This window comes from Helianthus annuus, chromosome 11 (genome assembly GCF_002127325.2).
Source record: "Helianthus annuus cultivar XRQ/B chromosome 11, HanXRQr2.0-SUNRISE, whole genome shotgun sequence".
Lineage (NCBI taxonomy): Eukaryota > Viridiplantae > Streptophyta > Magnoliopsida > Asterales > Asteraceae > Helianthus > Helianthus annuus.
In genome coordinates, this window is record NC_035443.2 from 188342818 (window position 1) to 188363228 (window position 20411).

The following is a 20411-nucleotide window of genomic DNA, read 5'->3' on the forward strand; positions in this document are numbered from 1 at the left end:
TTGCAGGTTCTTTTGGTTGTTGTATTAGGGTGTCCGGAGTGGTAATCGGTAAAGGGTGGCATGCCGAATCAGTGAGGGGAGGAAGGAGAGAGAGAGGGGGTGTGTGGGTGGGGTCCATTCCATCTCTCAACCAATCACACTTTTCCCCTTTTTTTTTTAAGTTTAGCACTTTATCAAATGTCTAAATCATTGCCTAACACTTTTCACCAAAGTTTAAACACTTTTCACTGATTGACATGGCGCGCTCTGATTGGTCGGTTTTTTGATTTGCCACTCCAAAGTGTTTAACCACTCCCCACACCCTTAGGTGGGGTTGGTTGGACAGCGGTTCGCATTGAAACTAGTCATGTTTATATAGGTTAAGTTGAAACAGGCTGGGTGGATTGTGTTGGACTTTTTTGCATTTAAGTTTATTTGTTTGTATAAGTGAATGTCATGTTGATGCTTCTCTAGTTCTTTATGTACATGTTTATATTTATAATTAACTTTCATATAGTTTTTTTTTTTGAACAGGCAACAACTTCATATTTTTGTTGTAGGAATTTATTTGTGCAATTCAAACAACCCAGTTAATGAATTTCATGACCTCCCCGTTAATATTATCACCTGTTTTATTTGGGTCATGTGTAGTCGTACTGATGATTTCTTAGGAGGTACTGGTCATGACTTAAACTTGAGCATAATTATGTAGCAAATAAAGCTTCTTTTAATTTGAGGTTTTATCCTACTAAACGATTGATCTTTACTAAGTTGGGATCTTCTTTTGTGGTTTTGTTTTTAACCTAAATCCCATGCCTCCTTTTATATTATCCTTTTAGGATGATATATATGAAATGCATAGAAACTAATTTGTATAAATAATTAATTAATGTGTAGTATACAATTATAAAGTTAATTTGTTTTGGGTATAATGATTTTTTTTTTTGGTTTTATACATTAAAATACACACAATTGGATCTGACTTATCGTCTTGTTCTCTTGTTAGCTAATTTTTACATTTTACATTTTTTAACCCATAGCGAAAAAGAATTTGAAACACTCTTTTAGTCTTTAACTTTGTAAAATGAGTTGAAATTGCCACCTCATACGGAAATCTTCCTATTAAACTCAGTTAGCTCATCTACTCTTTAAGGTAGACAATAAGTCAAAACCGGTTTTGGTTTCAAACCGGTTCGAGTTCATTCAGTTGTGTGAACTGTCATATGGTAATAATACAATTTTTTTTTTACAGATTATATAATTATATCGTTTATATTATAAAAGTACGTGTAATACATGGGTGTATTATGGGCTCTTTACAGAATTTGCAAATTTCCCTTAAATAAAGTCTGAATAATATCCATATAGTGCAGGACCATTGCAATTCACACAACACTAGCAAAAATCAGGCTTAAGGTCTAGTAGAAAAAAAAATTTCCACTTAATCCGATTATTACAAGCCCTAAGGTTTATCACTCCCTGCTGCATTAAAATTGTCTTCCAGCCAGTTAAGTGTGACTTCTGTTGACTTTTTGGTCAACAATGACCAAAAAAGTCAACACTATTTTTCCCAGCTTCCAAAGAAACATAATTTTTAAGCCCAGGTATACTGTATAAAGTTTGGACTTTTGACTTCTCATGCTTCAAGTATTGTTGACTTTTGACTGCATGACTTCTAGTTGACTGTGGCCCACCTTTTAGAAGCTTTTGACCAAATCCAGACCATCAAAATCCAGTATGTTCTACATTAACTGCTATGATCAGGTGCTTCATCCCTTGTCAATATTTTACTTTCAGATAACTAATTAACATGCTCCTCCTTTTACCATATTTATAGCAAACTTTGACCCAATAACTCCCATAAACTTGACCACTGACCACAAGCATTTGACTTCTAATTTATTTTTACCCTTAACTTCAGTTGACCTGCAGAATAGGAATATGACCCACGATATTCAAGATACGTTCCTAATAACAATTTAATAAAATTTCAAGTCTTCCACAATAAACTGCTAATTTGACTTGTACCCGTTAACCCGTCATTCGTGACCCGCTAACCTGCCCGTGTGACCAATGAATAGACCGATTAGCCCAACGGTTCAAATTACAAATCAAGAATTTTTCTATGACTTAAAAGAACCTAGTTTGATCAAACTTGTATACAAAAATATGCAAATACAAAACTAGTGACAGTTTGATTGCTCCTGTGATGTAGGCTAGAAAATGTCAGATGTTGCTGCATTTGACTTCCCAGAGTTGACTTTTGACTTTTCAGCCGACTGTAAAGTTTCTGCATCAGTTGAAGCTTTAGCGAGCACTGAAACAAACATATAGATAGAAACAAATTAATTTGAAAATGGGTTTTCATGTTATGTTTTATTTTTAACTGTTTTAAGTGCTAATATCATCAACAAGATGATTATGGCCATTGTTGACTTTTTGTTGTATAACTTGATGTTTTGAGCATTTTTTCCATCTTGTATGCACCAAGATCCTCCTTTTCAATCAAAACTGAAACAGTTTCTTCAACGATGGATTCGGATGCACTATGAATACCCTACAAGTCCTCTGCACTATTTAGCGTTATCTGATTAACCTTTTAGAAATAGGTTGATTAACAAGTAATTTATAGGAACATATGGATAGTAAGAGTGGTCATATCATAATATATCCAGTTGACTAAATATGCATTTGGTTTTCATGAGCATTGGAACAACCTCTGCTCATTTAGCAAGAGCCAAAACAATATATTGCTAAGACACTCAAAACGTACACCTAATTAGTTATGTTATCAAAACAACTTCAAACATGGAAGCATATAGAGAATATTTGTTCTAAATCCAGTTGTCGTACCTCTACTGTTGTTAGTAAATAGCACATAATTAATCCTATTGATAACAAACACCCCTCTATATATAAATAGATACTAGTACTAGTTTAATAAATATTTGATGAAACATAAAAGCACAACTTTGGAGAAAAACTTGCGTTAGCAAGATAAAAGGTATGAATGTTAGTAAAGTTATTTTGAACTAATATATATTGAGAAAAACATGTTGCAGATTCTATAACATACTTAACGGCCACTGTTTTGTGCATGTTCTATGTTTGACACAAATCAGACAGATCCCGATGCTGCAACAAGTGACTGCACAAGTCGAAGACATTAAAAATACAAGAAAAGCAACTATACATACAGGAATATAGAAATCAAAGAATTCCTTCAAACCGGACTGAGCAGCGTATCCGAATGAAAAAAGTTGAGAGCATATCCAAAAGCAATATATAGAATACTTAGCCTACAAGCTTTTGGTTCTTACAGAACAGATTAGCTAACAACCAGTTAGGGTGCACAAAACACTATCTTGTACAGTCACTATCACATTGTCACTTCGGTTCCCCGGGAGTAAGCACTATCTTGCATACATAAACATCCCACACATTTTTTTTCATTGCGAATTATGTTTTAAGAGGCACCACACTATCGGTTCCACAGGGATAAGCACTAAAGCACAGATGAATTAATATAAGAAACTGCAAAAACTACTGTTCCAATGAAACATAGAGCTAGGAATCAATGGGTGGAGGTCAAAGGCAACAGCAGTTGGAATAGTCAAAATCAGATTGCTGCTAGCCAACATCTGATCTATATGGCAGGAAACCTTAATATTGATATGGTAAATTCAGGTTATAAGCAAAAGTGAAGTAGGAAATCAAATTGGGCTTATCATTTGATTCACAAAAGTCTGGGTTATTCTTTTGTTAGACAAAATGCAAGGCATTGTGTCACCTGCCAGGTTGGCAATCCGGATTATAGGATGTTAATCCACCTCAGTGATCCATGTGATGCATTATGCTGTGGCGATCTATGTGCTGTTAAAGCAAAAAGAGTCATCTATCAGTCGTCATCGGTGCCCGCCAACACGACCATCGCCACTAACCTCCATATAAACAAACATAGCATGCGAACCCGCTCTGACCCAACCTGTTTTGACCTGAATCCATTTGACACGTTTTTCTAAGAGCTGCCCATTCAGAGACGAACCCAATTTGATACTTTACACAACTATACCTAGGGATGTTCATTGGTTCGGATATCATTTTATTGGGTTTAGAAACTTTTTGGGGCCTAACTGATGAACTAGAAATGTGTCCAACCGAACCGAATTCAATTTCAACCGATCAAACCGGTTATTATTTGTTGTACTCGATTGGATAAGCAAGATTTGTGGAGCTGATAAACAAACCAGAAACCGAATAAACCGCATTATAAACCGCATTATAAAGCCCCTTATGTGTTAATATCAGAGACAGCATATATACTATGTTTACATACCATATGACTCCTATAACATGTCAGAATCGTTCCCATAAAAATAATTGTTCAAAAGTTGACCAAAACAACACAAAACAACAATCATTAGTGTCTAACAATTAAACAAATCTAGAACTTACATTAACCCATTCACTGAAGAGAAATACAAATACGAATTTTCTTTTGAGGCAAATTGGAAAATAATAATCCCACCATTGTGAAATTGGCCAATAATAATCTCACCATTGTGAAATTGGCCAATAATAATCCCAAGTCAGGAATTAGCCAATAATAATCCCACCTCGTCCATTTTTGTAAAAATAATACTCCAAATGCTGACGTGGCACTTTTGTCGTTTAGTGACTGTGGATTATTATTTTCCAAAAATGGACGAGGTGGGATTATTATTGGCTAATTCCTGACTTGGGATTATTATTGGCCAATTTCACAATGATGGGATTATTATTTTCCAATTTGCCTTCTTTTGATCTCAGATTTAAAGCAAACATTAATTAACACAAATTAAAATCAGTAGGATGGATCATCTAGCTAATATTCATCATCATCATCATCATCCTCCACATAGTATGCCTCCGGGTTAACCGGCTTGAACTTCTTTCCAACCATACTCACTCCGACAAACTCCTGTTGTTCATTATCATTATCCGCCTCAGCTTCATCCGATTCTCCCTTGTTACTCTGATCTCGTTCAACGATAGGGGTGAATGTGGGCGCTTTTGCTTCACCAGCAACTTTTCCGGTGACTTCATTTGCAGACATGATATTGTGCACTTCACCTGAACGCCCCGGTGCTTGACCAAAACTGGTTGAATTCAACCCACTGTCGCTAATTTGATTAGCTGACTTCATTATTGGACGGACATCTGCTTGTACCGGAGGCACCAAGCTCTGACTAGTTGCGGTTAACTGAGGATCGGAGTGTCCATTATGAATAGATGAGGCGGTCGGAGCTGTTGGCTCGGATACGTAGCTGACGTGCTTCGTGGGATCGATGCTGGGCGAGCGTTCGAATGTAGCCGAGGGAGCTGGAGAGTAGCCGCTGTAACTCATTTTTAGCTGGAGAGGAAGGTTTTCCGGTGATGTGGATTGTGATGAGTTTAGAGAAGTATGTGTGTGTATTCATGGGAGTAAAGCAACTATGAGAAGTCAAGGTCAACTTAACGTGAAGTCCTTTTGTATTATTATTATTATTATTATTATTATTATTATTATTATTATTATTATTATTATTTTATTATTAGTATACAAAAGGAATTTCAGGGAATAGTGTCAGGCAGGTGGCCTAACACTTCTTTATTGGACCAAATCAATTTTTAATTTAATTTTATTTCTAACTTAAAATTACGATTTCGTCCTTTGTTTAAAATTACGTTTTCACCCCTAATTCAAAATAAAATTATATTTTTGCCCTAACTAAAAATTTACGCTTTTACCCTCAGTTCAAAACCCATTTCTAAGTCTATTCCCAATTTAAATTTACGGTTTCGCCCTCCGACTAAAATTACGCTTTTGCCCTCCGTTCAAAATAAAAATATGTTTTTGCCCCTAGCTCAAAATTACGATTTTGCCCCCCACCTCAAATTTACGTTTTCGCCCACAGTTCAAAATAAAATTATGTTTTCCCCATAGCTCAAAATTATGATTTTACCTTAGGTTATACAAAAAGGAGTTGAGGGAATAGTGCCAGACAAATTGTCTGGCACTCCCCTGTTGGACCAACAAATTTTTAATTTAATTTTATTCATAGCTTAAAATTACGGTTTCGTTGTTTGTTTAAAATTACGTTTTCGCCCTTAATTCAAAATAAAATTATATTTTTGCCCTGGCTCAAAATTTACGATTTTGCCCTCTGTTCAAAAACTCATTTCTAATTCTATTCCCAGTTTAAATTTATGGTTTCGCCCCCCCGTCTAAAATTACGCTTTCGCCCCCGTTCAAATAAAAATATGTTTTTGCTCCTAACTCAAAATTACGATTTTGCCCCCAACTCAAATTTACGTTTTTGCCCACAGTTCAAAATAAAATTATGTTTTTCCCCATAGATCAAAATTATGATTTTGCCCTCAGTTTAAAATTATGATTTCGCCCCCAGTTCAAAATATTTTTACGATTTTGCCCACTGTTCAAAATTATGATTTCGCTCCCATTTCAAAAATTACGATTTGTCCCCAGTTAAAAATTATAATCTTGACATCGTTTTACTTTTTTTTTTTTTTTTGCAAAACTATAGTACTGTTTTATTTTGCTTGGTTGATTTAATGTAACTTTTATTGTGTCATGCAGTTGTCTAACACTCGCTCATTTGTCCTGACAAATTAATATTTTACCCCCAACTCAAAATTACAGACCTGTTATTGTTTTATTTTTTTAGCAAAACTATGGTACTGTGTTGTTTAATTGGTTATCTCGATATATTTTTTTAGATCGTGTTATATGTAGTATGTAAAAGTAACCTAAATACATTCATATATGTTATGAAACTAAGAAATATTTGATTTAACGCCCCGCAACACGGGCGGGCATAGGTGTAATTTTATTCGTCCAGACATGCCTGGTACATGTTCATTTGTTCTGAAAAATTACAACTTTGCTACCAGATTAAAATTATAGTTTTTCCATCGTTTTAGTTATTTTTTAGTAAAAGTATAGTAGTGTTTTTATTTTAATTGGTTGACTCGATATATTTTTTTTTTTTTGAGATCGTGTTATGAATGATATGTACAAGTAACTGAAACACATACAAACATGTTATGAGAGAGAAATTTTCGGCTTATTGCCCCGCAACGCAGGCGGGGCAAAAACTAGTTCTCTACATATACAAAACACAATGAGGGGAATAGTGCCAAGCAGCTGCCTGACACCCCCTCATTGGTTGTTACTTTTCTATTCGACTTTTAAACCTTAATCTTCGTTAATATGCGTGTTTAGCCCCTATGTTTTTAAAAAAGTTTCTTTTATTGGTTAGCTTTGTTTGTATGTGTGTTTAGTCCCTCTACTTTAACTTTACCAGTGTGCATGTTTAGTCCCTCTACTTTTATAATTTTTAGTAATTGATCTTCGCTTTTTGTATTCTCCTTTTAAACCTTTAACTTTGCTAATATACGTGTTTAGCCCCTGTGTTTTTTGAAGAAAAAAACTCTTTTTGTTGGTTAACTTTTTTTATATACGCGTTTAAACTATATGGCGGGGAATAGTGCCAGGCAGCTGCCTGGCATTTCACATTGGTCTACCCAAATTACGATTTTGCCTCATTCAAATTTATAGTTTTGCCATTGGTTTTGTTTTTTTTTCTCCTAGCCAAACTACGATTTTGCCACCAATGTAGAATTGCAATCATGCCATCTTTTTTTATGACAAAACTATAATAGTGTTTTGTTTGACTAGGTGTAATTTTTATTTGTGCCAGGTGACTGTCTGGCACACACTCATTTTTTCGAAAAATTACAATTTTGCCAACAGTTTAAAATTATAGTATTTCCATCGTTTTAGTTTTTTTAGCAAAAATATGGTAGTGTTTTGTTTTAATTTATTGACTCAATGTAAATTTTTTTAAGATCGTGTTATAAGTAGTATATACAAAAGTAAACGAAACATAGACGTACATATTATAATAGAGAATGTTCGGTTTAGTGCCCCGCAACACGGGCGGGGCAAAAACTAGTTTTCCTATATAATTTAACGCGTATTCTTTTTTATATTTGAACACTTGAAGTATTTATTACAACAAACTTCATAGTTCCTACATATTTATATAATCGTTTTATGATAAATAATAATAAGAGAAAGGGAAAAGATCAAATAGGAAATTTATTTTGCCTAGGAAGTGTAGGAAGCAATAGCATTAGGACATGTGGCAACACTTAAAACAAAGAAAAAGGGTATTTTAGTCAATCCAACCATTTCTTCTTCCTTTTCAAAACCCAATAACTTCAAAACCCACCATTTTCAAAACCCACCATCTTCAATCATTTCTTCACTTTCTATCTCAATAATCACTACATTATAGTGCGATTTTCGTCACCAATCAATGATTCAAACACCCGATCAACGTGTTCTTCAGCTTTTTTTGAAGAAAACCCGGTTTAATTTCATACAAAATCTCGTTTTTTTCCGGTGAATTTGAAGATAATCACTCGATCCGTTCGATTCGATTCGAGCTGATAAATGTTTCAATCATTCAAAATTCGTCAATTGTTGAAGAAATCACTTCGATCCATGTAAGAAATTCTTTAATTTCATTTTTTAGATCTGGGTTTTTGATTTAGTCATTGCGTTTTACGATCTTCGCGGGGGTCCGGGGGCAGCGTCCCTGGTAGCGGGGTCCAAAGGGCAGAGCCCCTGGCTGAGGTTGAGCTGTAATAAAAATGCATCAGAAAAATTAATTTTCTGTAAATCGCCTCTGGAAACTGCATTCGTAAATTGCATTGGTTCAGACAGTTCACAGCACAGTTCTGCATTGGCCATTGTGTTTTAGAAAAACACATTCTTGAAGTGTTTTTGGTGCATTGCTGATGCGGGCCCAAGTGTGGAGGAGCGGGCCATCTTGTATTTGGAGGTCCAAGATCGCGTGATAAAAGGGGCTTCACTAAAATGGCTCTAACTTGGGCTACAGGTGTCCGTTTTGGGCGTGCGACCAGGCGAAACAATCGTGAGTTTCGTGGACTTTTATTTGGTTCTAGCTTTTGGCCCAAGTGTGTTTTAAGGCCCGTTTTGAATTTACGTTGTTATTTATATGAATGTAATGGGAGGAAGATAATCAGTTTTGAAGTTTATGAAAAGTCATTTTTCTCTCCCAATTAACTGTGAGTGTTTTGAGTGTGAAACCCTCAATTTTCGGTATTCTACGAGAATCAACGAATTTTGGAAGAATTGTTCCTGGTATTCTGCGTGAATCAACAGGTCCGATTTCATATCCCATTTTCCAGTCTCCATCAGTTGGTATCAGAGCCGAATTCCTGGCTCAAAATGCCTCCGAGGAGAAACAACAACAGGCCTCTCGATGAAGTGTATGAACGGGAATTAGAGCAGTGACTTATGGCAAGAATGGATCAACGTTTGGATCAAGTGGTCAATCACGATTTTATTTTTTAAGTTTTCTCTTATTGTTGCTATAGCGATTTTCGATACTATAACGGAACGAACCGATACCGACCAAGTTTCCACCGCGTAGCGTAGAGAAATACAACTAGTATTAAACAATTAGTGTCACTGCTGGTTCAATTCAATCATATTTTAATTTAATTTAATGTAGTTTGTAAGTTAAAAAGGTTACAAGTCCTAACGCATTATTTACAACCATATAATTGATCAACTGAATAGGCAAAAGAAAAAGCATGGTATCTTTGAAAAAAAAACAGTGAAATCTCCTTTTTAGATCTCATTGTCGGATTTAAACCCAATCATTCATCATATACTTTTTCTCACTATCCACTTTCCTCTTTCACCATCTACCTAACATCCCATTGTCGGCAGGATTTGCGATGTTTCTTTCTCGGTCGCTATAGAAAGCAAGAAATGAGAAAGTTTTCTCATTTCAATTTCAATAATGAGAGTAGTGTAGTTGAAAATATAGTAAAAAGAGTGTACTACATACATGTAGAGGGAATGTATCTTTTGGTGTAGAAAAAAATAAAGTATGTGGTATTTATAATTTTTAAAAAAATAAAATCATTACTTTTAGATAGAAACGGTCATATGACAGTTACCTCTTCAACGGTTAAACACACACTATAAATTAAATATCTACTTCTCATCATCGTTGAAGTGTGTAATATCCATCAAAGTTACCAATATAAGTATGTGTCAAAGCCCCTAACAAGATAAAAATATACTTAACTTTGAAACCAATTCAGATTTTAATAAAGTTTTATCAAAATGTTCATAAAAACACAATTTAACAACGTGTATTTAGATTTTTCTAAAGAGTTAAAAAGAGCACAAATTATTAAAGAAAAATCAAATAAACTAACGAATAAAATATTACTAAAAAAATTAAAGAAAAACATTCACAATTGTTTTTTACGTAATTGCACACATGCCAATGGGCCATGATGTCCACCTCATGTCTGCGTTGCCACATTATTTCACGTGGGTGCTTTGGGACCAATAGGTCCTGGGTTTGATTTCTACAATGGGGTTTTCCCATGTTTATTCGGTTTCCTCTTGAATTTGTTTATAGGCATTATGCCTAGTGGAGATGAATATGATCGGGTGGTTCCGCTTGTGGCACAATAATACTCTAGTGGTCCGTGAGTGATCCAAATTTGTCATTCAAAAAAATAATATAATAACCTAAAGGAAAACAAAAACATCAACTATGAGTGATGATAATGAATTTTCAACCATCATGCACCGAAAACACGTATTGCATTTTAGGGTAGATGATATGGCTTCGGTGAGTTTGATCGGGGAGGTGGGTTGTCGCACGGGGTATGATTGTCGGTGGTGGATCGGTGAGTGGGGAGTAGGAGAGAAGGGGTGTGATCGGTGAGTATTTACCGAAGGTGAAGAAGAGTGATAGAGGAGAGAAGGGGTGTGGGTGGTGAGTATCAATCAATCAATTTTTTTTTTTAAATTGAGTGGGTGTTTGAACCATTGCCAGTAATTTAGTTCAAAATGGGGAGTAAAATGAGGACTTAACATGGCATGAAATTATTGGCTAGAAAATAACTCAAACACACCAAGTGATTCAACCATACCCTCTACCCTTAGTTTCAAGAAAAAAAGAGTGAATTGCAAGTTTTGTCCTTTATCTTTAGGCCATTTTGCAAGTTTTGTCCTTTATGTTTAAATTTGACGAGTTTTGTCCTTTATGTTTAAAAATCAAGCACGTTTTACCCTTTGGCCTTAAAAATCAAGCACGTTTTGTCCTTTATGTTTAAAAATCAAGCACGTTTTGTCCTTTATGTTTAAAAAATCAAGCACGTTTTGTCCTTAAAAATCAAGCACGTTTTGCCCCAAAGGGTAAAACGTGCTTGATTTTCAAACATAAAGGACAAAACTCGTCAAATTTAAACATAAAGGACAAAACTTGCAAAATGGCCTAAAAATAAAGGACAAAACTTGCAATTCACACAGAAAAAAATGAAATTATGTTTTTCAATGGAGGATTTAAATCTACCCAACCATCACTAACAATCATTCATTTTTTTTAAGTTTTATCGCATCTCACTCCTCTTCTATCTAAGGTTGTTTAGAATTTAGGACCAAATAGGGATGATGATGTGAAGGTTGGGTAGTGAGTGCAACAAGAAAATTACATACTCTTCACTTTTGAGCGAAAAGTTCGGGGTTGGTCGTCCTCTCCCGTCCACTAAAAGTTGCGCCCCTGCTAATAGGCGATGGGGCCCCATAATTTTTTTTTCATAGAGGCGGAAAATTTTAAGGACCATTTAGCTATCACTATATATATATATATATATATATACAAGTTCGGTCGGGTCTGGTTAGGTCATCTTCTCTTATGACGAAAACGTAAATTTTAATATGGAGAGTTGCAGTAGACTATTTTATCTTCATTCGCATACATCAATTAAAAACTATACCAGTAGTCTTTTTTATCTTCATTCGTACAGTAGAAACTCTATAAAATAATACACTTGGGAACACCAAAATTTATTAATTAAAAGAGTTATTAATTCATCGATAAATTAATAATTATTAATTTATATATTAATTAATATTTTATTAATATATAGTATAATACTTAGTTTACAAACACCTTTCAAGCTTCCACTTAATTATTGTATACAATGCATGTATATCAAATTAACGGCCCAATTTGAAAGAAACTTTCAATCTCGCACCTTATTATGCTTTTTGTGTTCAATGTATCACTTTATGGACATTAAAAATATTTTCTATATAAATACAAGATCAAAATAGGTTAACACAAACAAATCATACACACAACATGGCTTCCCATCTTAAAGATGTGAAAAAAACAACAATGACAGACGAGATTCGAAAAGCATTATGCAAACACAACAAGGATAGTCCAAGTCTCACTCAAAAGCAATTGCAAGAATGGGTTCATAGTAAATATGGGGAAATTGATTTCAACAAAAAACAAAAGACAATTGAGTCATTTTTCAAGGAACCTTCATAAATCATTCATGTAATATGCTATATATAAGGAATTATTAATTTTTATTTTATATGGGGTCTAAAGAAATTATCAAAAATGTATTATTTTATAATTTTAGCGAATTATTAATTTAGCACCCTATCCCTGAGTCGGGACCCGCAAAAAAAATATTATCTTAGAGAGTTTATTAAATAATCGAGTATTAATTTATCGAGTTTCTACTGTATACATCAATTAAAAACTATACCGACCATTGTACATGAAGTAAGAACGACTCTAATCTTGTAATTATAATATTAAAGATGGCATATTTAAGAAAAAAAATATCTCCATTAGCGTGTATCAATAAAATAAGTTTAATAACAAGTTTAACAACCATGTACATGAATTAAAAACGACTATAATCTCGTAGTTGTAATACTAAAGATGACATATTTAAGTTACTTTAACACTCTTAAAATATATTTTGAAAAGAAAAAAAAAATTAAAAAGAAGTTTCTAGTATTAATCAAATAAAGTAACGAATGTTAAGAACGAAAATGCAAGTTAAAGAAAAATATCTGTGCATATAGTAATAATGAATAGGAAGTAACTTAATATACAAAAAATAAAATACTATAAAAAGTTGAAATTAACTTAATATAAAAACCATTCATTTTTTTAGATTTATTTTCATTTTTATTTTCAATACATACATTTTCAATAAGGGGGAATATTAATTAATTTTGTTTATACGCATGTTTAGTCTATCTGCTTCGACTTTGGTATTCTATATGTTTAATTCCTTTACTTATATTCTTTTAAGTGATTGATTGTCGCTTTTTATATTTTATTTTTTAAATCTTCAACTTCGCTAATATAAGTGTTTAGCCCTTTTGTTTTTAGAAAAAAATTCTTTTTTATTGGTTAACTTTGTTTATATGCATGTAAAGCCCCTCTACTTTAACATTTGGTAGTGTACATGTTTAATCCTTCTGCTTTTATTCATTTTAGTATTTCATCTTTCAGCCTTTTTCCCTTTTCTACTGTAACGAATCAATCAACCTGGGGGATTAGTGACCGCTAACTATTGGTGGACAACCGCTACTACTCTTGAGCTTTAATAAAGTTGCTTTATAATTCCTAAACTTTATTACAACAAAAATTCTTTGACACGCTTGTTTTTATTTATGTCTAATTATTATTGAGATCGTGTTGTGAGTAGTATGTACAAGTAACCGAAAATATGCATGCATGTTATTAAACTGAAAAATATTGTGTTTAACGCCACGCAACGCGGGCGTTGCATAAACTAGTATAATAACAAATGATAAAAGGTCTTGTGAATAGTGATTTTTTTTGTCTTTATGGTTTTAAAGAAAGATCTTATAAATAGTTTTTTCATTGGTATATTGGAGATTTTCGCTTTTATGGTTTTTGATGAGTAGAGCCTCTAACAACCAAAGTTACGCCGCGTACCACAAGGATAAATTATCAAACTCCTGCAGTGTTGCATGGTGGGAAAACTTATTTTATTTTTTTAATCGGTGGGAAAAACCTTTCATGGTTTTCCAATTTAGCCGATAACGACCAAAGCCATGCGTCCTAACATGAGGAAAAACCGATCATACTCCTGTCGTGTAACGTGGGGAAAAACCTTGTATCGATATTTGCTTTTATGGTTTTCTAGGAGTCGAACCGATAACCACCAAAGTCATGTTATGCTATACGGGAAAAATGATCAAACTCCTGCTACATAGCGTGAGGAAAAACCTTTTTATTAATAAAATTAAAGTACCATGAATAGTATTTAAACTTTTGATATTATTGTAGTTTGTACATACAATATTTTTTAATAATATTTCATTTATTATTTAATTTGTATTTTCTAATAGCTTGCATTTGTTAACTTTAAAAAAAAATCTAAATACGCAGTTAAATTTAATTTTATTTTTACGTTTCGTGAACACGAATAGACTTAATATGCGGCCATGTTTTTCCGGCATAAATTTGAAATCATAGTTGAATACAAAATAAATATTTTTTGGTATCTAAGAGTCAGTAGCGTACCGGTATCGTGATAAACCTAACCCATTCCCAGAGAACAAAATTGATACCACTACGGTCTTATCGAACCAGTATTCGTTTTGTGATTTTTGATTTCCAATCCATAGAAATCCATGATGATATCCTTTTGGGCGTATTACGACTTTAGTTTTATTGCTATTGCAAGTATAGATACCATACCGACTCCTATCGAACTCCCGCCACATAACGCGTTATGCGACAAGTGGCGAAAAGTGTAAGAATGGGGCTTTATATCACAAGAGGGTGTAGTAGTAAGGGGTTATATAACCCCTTCAATTATACATACATATGTATGTATATATATGTGTGTGAGTGGGGGATAAAGGGCAACGGTCAAAAATTTGAAATCGCAAAACTCTCACGCCGCTATCAATATCACGGGAGTTGAAAAGAACCACCCCATAGCGCCGCTGTAGTGGTGTTGACGGCACTATGGGGGCGCTATATATCATTTTGGCGTTATACAACGGCCCGCTACAGATGGCCTGAGATTTCCGATGCATCATACTCCATTTTAGTACACATACCATAGCACTTTTTCTCATTTTCTAGTTTCTCCATCTTTCTTCTCGGTATTCTTCTTTTCAATTTTTAACATCTTCAACCTCCACTAAAATACAACTTCAAATTGCAACTGGTTCATGTATTTGGTGGATCTTATTTCACTTTTCTTTCCTTGCTTCAACTCAAGGGGTGCAAAACCAAAATTTTATGACCGGCAATCCAGATTTAAACGCGCCTATTCATATAAATAAATTATTTAAGTGAGGTCCGTCCCTGGTAACAGGTCGACCTTTTTTAAAAGTCCTTTTAAAAAATAAACATACCGTAATTATAATAAATCATTAAAAATCAGAATTATAAGAAAATAGAGAACATAAAATATAAAATCGTATTAAAATTAAATTCAGAAAATTGCAGGAAGGTGCACGACCCTTTCGTATTGTCATATTTATTTACCATTATTTCCACTGCTTTTTCATAGAGCATCTTTGCCTTTTCCCATCATCCTTTCCCCTCCAATTTCCTCTCACACCCATCCGACTCCCATTAGATCACTTACTTATACATCCGGCTGTTGCTTGCTTTGCTTTGCTGCTGCTACTATATATTATCTACATCTCTTTCACCACCGCTCGCTCGCTGCTACTCTTCATATCCGTTTCTACTCATCACCAGGTTCGACCTTTCAATCCATTTCAACAAAATGTCTTGAGGTGGTTTTGGTAAATCAACGAGACCAGAACCAGGGATTACTAACCCTGTTACAATATATACTTTTGAAATCATAAAGAGAATGACTTCAACTTTAATAGTGTTTTTTATTTTCTTAAAACAAATTGTTTCAAAAGATTTCATATATAGTCTGGTTGCTCATATGTATAAGTTACATTCTCTCATTCATTTGTATAAGTTGTAGTAACCCACTCACTGATTTTTCACTCTTTTTTTTTTTTAATTTATAAACAGAAACATGACAACAACAATCGCCAAGTTTGCTCACTTACAGATCCCACTTGAAGACGTAGTAAAGGCCACCAACAACTTTCATCATGATAACATCATCGGACGCGGTGGATTGGGACATGTATACAAAGGACAACTCCAGCGGTCCGGGGAGTTGATCAAGATATCTGCGCTGAGGTTAGATCGTAAGCACGGTGGAGGAGTCGTCGAGTTCTGGACAGAAGTTTCAATGCTTTCTGATCTCAAGCATCCAAATATAGTCTCTATTGTTGGATATTGTGATGAGAAAGATGAGAAAATCGTCGTAACCATGTATGAGGCCAAAAATGGAAGTCTCAAAGAGCATCTAAACAGCTCGAACCTCACATGGACACAGAGATTGAAGATATGTGTAGGCGTGGCTCGTGCGTTGAGTTACCTCCATTATGACGAGGGACGTGGCTATGGTGTTATACATCTTAACATCAACAACACAACAATTTTATTAGACGAGAACTGGGAACCCAAGTTATCTGGTTTTAAAGTTTCCATCAAACAATCACTTAATCGAATGGACCAGGTCGTTCTTTCTGAACCTATTGGCACAATAGGGTATATGGACCCTGAAATTGGAAAGACCAAAGGTGTGACCTGCAAGTCGGATATCTACGCATTCGGTGTTGTTTTATTCGAGATATTGTGTGGGAGGAGAGCATATATTAGGAGCGATGCTAATAGGTTACTAGCTCCATTGGTCATGCAACATTATGAAAACGAAACGTTGCCCGATATGATCCATCCCGATTTGAAGAATCAAATGTCTAGATACCAAATATCTGTAAGATCACTCAGAATATACTCAGAAACGGCATATTCTTGCCTTAAGGAAGAGCGAGCACATCGCCCACATATGCTCAATATTGTTAGCGGACTTGAGAAAGCATTGGAGAAAGCATTGAAGTTTCAACCACGACCTGAAAATTTTGTAAGATCCTTTTTAGCTTTTTCGTTTTTCTTTACGCCTTTAAGTTAATTTTCCTTTGTTGTTAATTTGTTTACTTCAAAGATTATCACTTTAAGAGGAAAAAAACTGATATTGCCGTATAATATTTGTTAATTTTTAACAATGTAATAGTGTTAATTATACTTTAAAAGGTTAAGTTATTCTACAAAGTCTCATAATTGTAAGAAGTGTAAGAAGTTTTTATAGAGTGAAAAGTGTCCAAGAACCTAAAACCTAAATGGCTAAACCTACTACACCACCACAAAAAACCTAAACATCCACCACCACCCAAAAACCTAAACACTCGCCACCACCCAAAACCTAACCCACCCCACTCCACCCCACCCCCAAAAAACCTAAAAAAACCTACCCCCCCCCCCCCCCCCCCCCGCAAAAAAAAAAAAAAAAAAGTGAATTGCAAGTTTTGTCCTTTATCTTTAGGCCATTTTGCAAGTTTTGTCCTTTATGTTTAAATTTGACGAGTTTTGTCCTTTATGTTTGAAAATCAAGCACGTTTTACCCTTTGGGGCAAAAGTGCTTGATTTTTAAGGACAAAACGTGCTTGATTTTTTAAACATAAAGGACAAAACGTGCTTGATTTTTATACATAAACGACAAAACGTGCTTGATTTTTAAGGCCCAAAGGGTAAAACGTGCTTGATTTTTAAACATAAAGGACAAAACTCGTCAAATTTAAACATAAAGGACAAAACATGCAAAATGGCCTAAAGATAAAGGACAAAACTTGCAATTCACTCAAAAAAAAATTGGGTGGGTGATTTGGGGGGGGGGGGTAGGTTTTTTGGTAGTAATGGGTGTTTAGGTTATTTTTATAGTGGGTTTATTTTTAATAGCCTTTGTACACTTCTTATTTTTAGAATCCTTTTTATTTGATCCTAATCCATACTTTAAAATCCATTGTAAGTTACAACTAAAATAAAATTAATTAAAGATTAAATTACAAGTTTTGTTCTTTATGTTTACATCAAAGTTCAGGCGCTGTCCTTTTGGCCAAAAGTTGACAGGCGTCGTCCTTTACCTTTCAAAATCTTGCACTTTTTGTCCTTTAGGCCAAACCCAGTTAGAATAGTTAGAATATTTGGTTAAATCTGGTCATGTACCTTGCACATGAGGGCATTGTTGCCATTTCATCTCTTCAGAGACTATTGTGTAAAAAACTAAAGTTTAGGGACTAGTTTGTAAAAAACTCTATTTATAATTAATCATTAAAACCTTTTTTTTTACTCTTATCCCTTTCTCCCTCAACCTCTTCTATCACCTACCAGCACCCTACCAACTAATCTGAAGACAACCAACCACCATCAACCATACAATCACCACCTACCACCACCGCCAATACCCTACCCACTAATCTGAAGACCATGTACCCGGGCTTTGCGACCCCATGTACATGGCGGCTGCTAGAAACCAGGATTGGTAAAGATCCGTCCCGGGTGGACCTCCGGGTAAGCGGGTCGGGCTGGCGATCTGTTCTGTGAAGCCTCCGATGCAATCTGGGCACGATAAAGATGAATCTTGGAGGTGGGTTTGGATGATAACGGAGCGGTTGCATCTGTAGCACCAGTATGATGATGTTGAAGATCCAACCGTTGACATCTATGATGATCCGAATTTGATTTCAATATATGGTTTCAATTCAAAGAAATTGTAAAAACCAAATCTTGATTGTTGAAATTGTTGAAATGATTGAAAAATTGGAGAAGAGGGGAAAAAGAATCTTCAATCAAGAAGATTGATGGGGATAATAATGGATGTGAAAGGCTATAATTAACTTTTATAAAACATATATAAACAAATAATTAAGTGTTTTAATTTATAAACTAGTCTCTAAACATAAGTTTTTTACATAATAGTCCCTGAAGAGATGAAATGACAACAATGCCCTCATGTGCAAGACACATGACCAGATTTAACCAAAAATTCTAACTAGGTTTGGCCTAAAGGAGAAAACGTGCAAGATTTTGAAAGGTAAAGGACATCGTCTGTCAACTTTTGCCCAAAAAGACAGCGCCTGAAATTTGATGTAAACATAAAGGACAAAAGTTGTAATTTACTCATTAATTAAAAGAATTGCTATATAGCAGTTGTTTATTAAATAAAAGTTGTTTTTATTGTATATATAAAATTATCTGTGATCTGTGATCCTGGGCGGCCTTTCCCTATAGGGGCGCCAGGTGGGGTCAGCCTATGTGGGACGTTCAAAATAATATTGTTAATATACTTTAAATTTCATTGTTGTTGGTTATACTAAATGAAAACTTTAATTAAAATTATCTCAAATATAAATTTCATTGTTGTTAGTTACACTAAGTGAAAACTTTAATTAAAATTATCTCAAAATCACTATATATCAGTTGTTTATTAAATGTTTGATATTTTCAAATCCTTGTATTGCTTCTTTGTGATAACTAGGATTGTGATCCGCCGCAATGCAGCGGAGATTCTTTAGTTATAACTAAGTCTATCTAGGACCCGTACGTTATGTTAAACCTGTCAAACAAGGAAAAATAGACGATGTAAAAACGTTCACCCACACACGCACGTTGCGTCGTGTTAACTTGCAAAATTTAGAACGAAACGTAAAAATGTTAAAACAAAGACGCACGTTGCGATGTGTTAAGTCACAAAATTTAGAACCAAGCATAAAGCGAAAAATTTGCAGAAAATGAAAACTATAAAGGATCAAAGTTGAAAGTAAAAAAAGTTATGAGGATATATTGCAAAAGATAATAAGTTTTGGGTTAAAAGTAACTAAAAAAAAACAAATAGTTTTGGGTTAAAAGTAATTTATGAAATAATTTTGGGTGAAAAGTAAAAAAAATCAATTTTTTTTTTTGGAAAACCCCCAAAGCCAACGTTACGACAACCATATGCATAACCATTTTTTCTTTGAAACCCCCCAAAGCACACCCCGCGTTGCGGCGGGGCGTAAAACGGTGTGTCAAATAGTACTAATGTCACACAAACGTCATCGACCACCAACACTGACTCGACCTAGGATATGCATGTTGCGAAGAACCTGTCAAACATGGAAAAATAGAGGGAAAAACGTTGAACCGCACATGCACGTTGCGTCGTATTAACTCGAAAAATTTAGAACTATACATAAAACGAAAATTTGCGAAAGATGAAAAGTATAAGTGACAAAAGTTGCGAAGTTAAATTGCAAATAATGAAAAGTTTTGGGTTAAAGTTAAAAAAACAAATTATGCAGTGTTAAAATTGAAAAAGGTAAAAACCTTTTGGTTAAAAGTAAAAAAATCAACTTTTTTTGAAAAACTCTTAAAGCACAATGTACAAGTGGTTATACACAAAAAAACAGGTTAAAATTAAAAAAAACAAAGAGTAAACTTCTGTTTTGCTCCCTGTGGTTTGGTCACTTTAACGCTTTTGCCCCAAACCTTTACAAATAGCCATTTTACTCCCTGATCTATGAAGCTCATCTCTATTTCACTCCCTGCTCTTAACGTCAT

At 34.4% G+C, this 20411-nt stretch overlaps 2 protein-coding genes across 6 annotated transcripts in view; one reads left to right on the forward strand and one right to left on the reverse strand.

The window, feature by feature from the left end:
- Positions 1 to 4385: 4385 nt before the first annotated feature.
- LOC110891492 lies at positions 4386 to 5497 on the reverse strand. The gene is made up of 2 exons (XM_035980396.1): positions 4783 to 5497; positions 4386 to 4481 (listed from the first exon to the last, which is right to left on the reverse strand). The coding sequence occupies exon 1, from the start codon at positions 5363 to 5365 to the stop codon at positions 4844 to 4846; it is 522 nt and encodes a 173-aa protein (XP_035836289.1). The 5' UTR covers positions 5366 to 5497; the 3' UTR covers positions 4386 to 4481; positions 4783 to 4843.
- Positions 5498 to 15505: 10008 nt separating this feature from the next.
- Positions 15506 to 20411, forward strand: part of LOC110889018 — a 92884-nt gene continuing 87978 nt past the window's right edge. For all 5 annotated transcript variants that reach the window (XM_035980397.1, XM_035980400.1, XM_035980399.1 and 2 more), the window contains exons 1-2: positions 15506 to 15647; positions 15939 to 16899. In XM_035980397.1, the coding sequence (XP_035836290.1) occupies positions 15943 to 16899 (957 nt within the window). In that variant the 5' untranslated portion in view covers positions 15506 to 15647; positions 15939 to 15942. The remainder of the gene's footprint in view (positions 15648 to 15938; positions 16900 to 20411) is intronic.

Excerpts from the sequence above, each read along its gene's own strand:
- LOC110891492 (XM_035980396.1), bottom strand. The coding sequence starts at position 5,365 with ATGAGTTACAGCGGCTACTCTCCAGCTCCCTCGGCTACATTCGAACGC.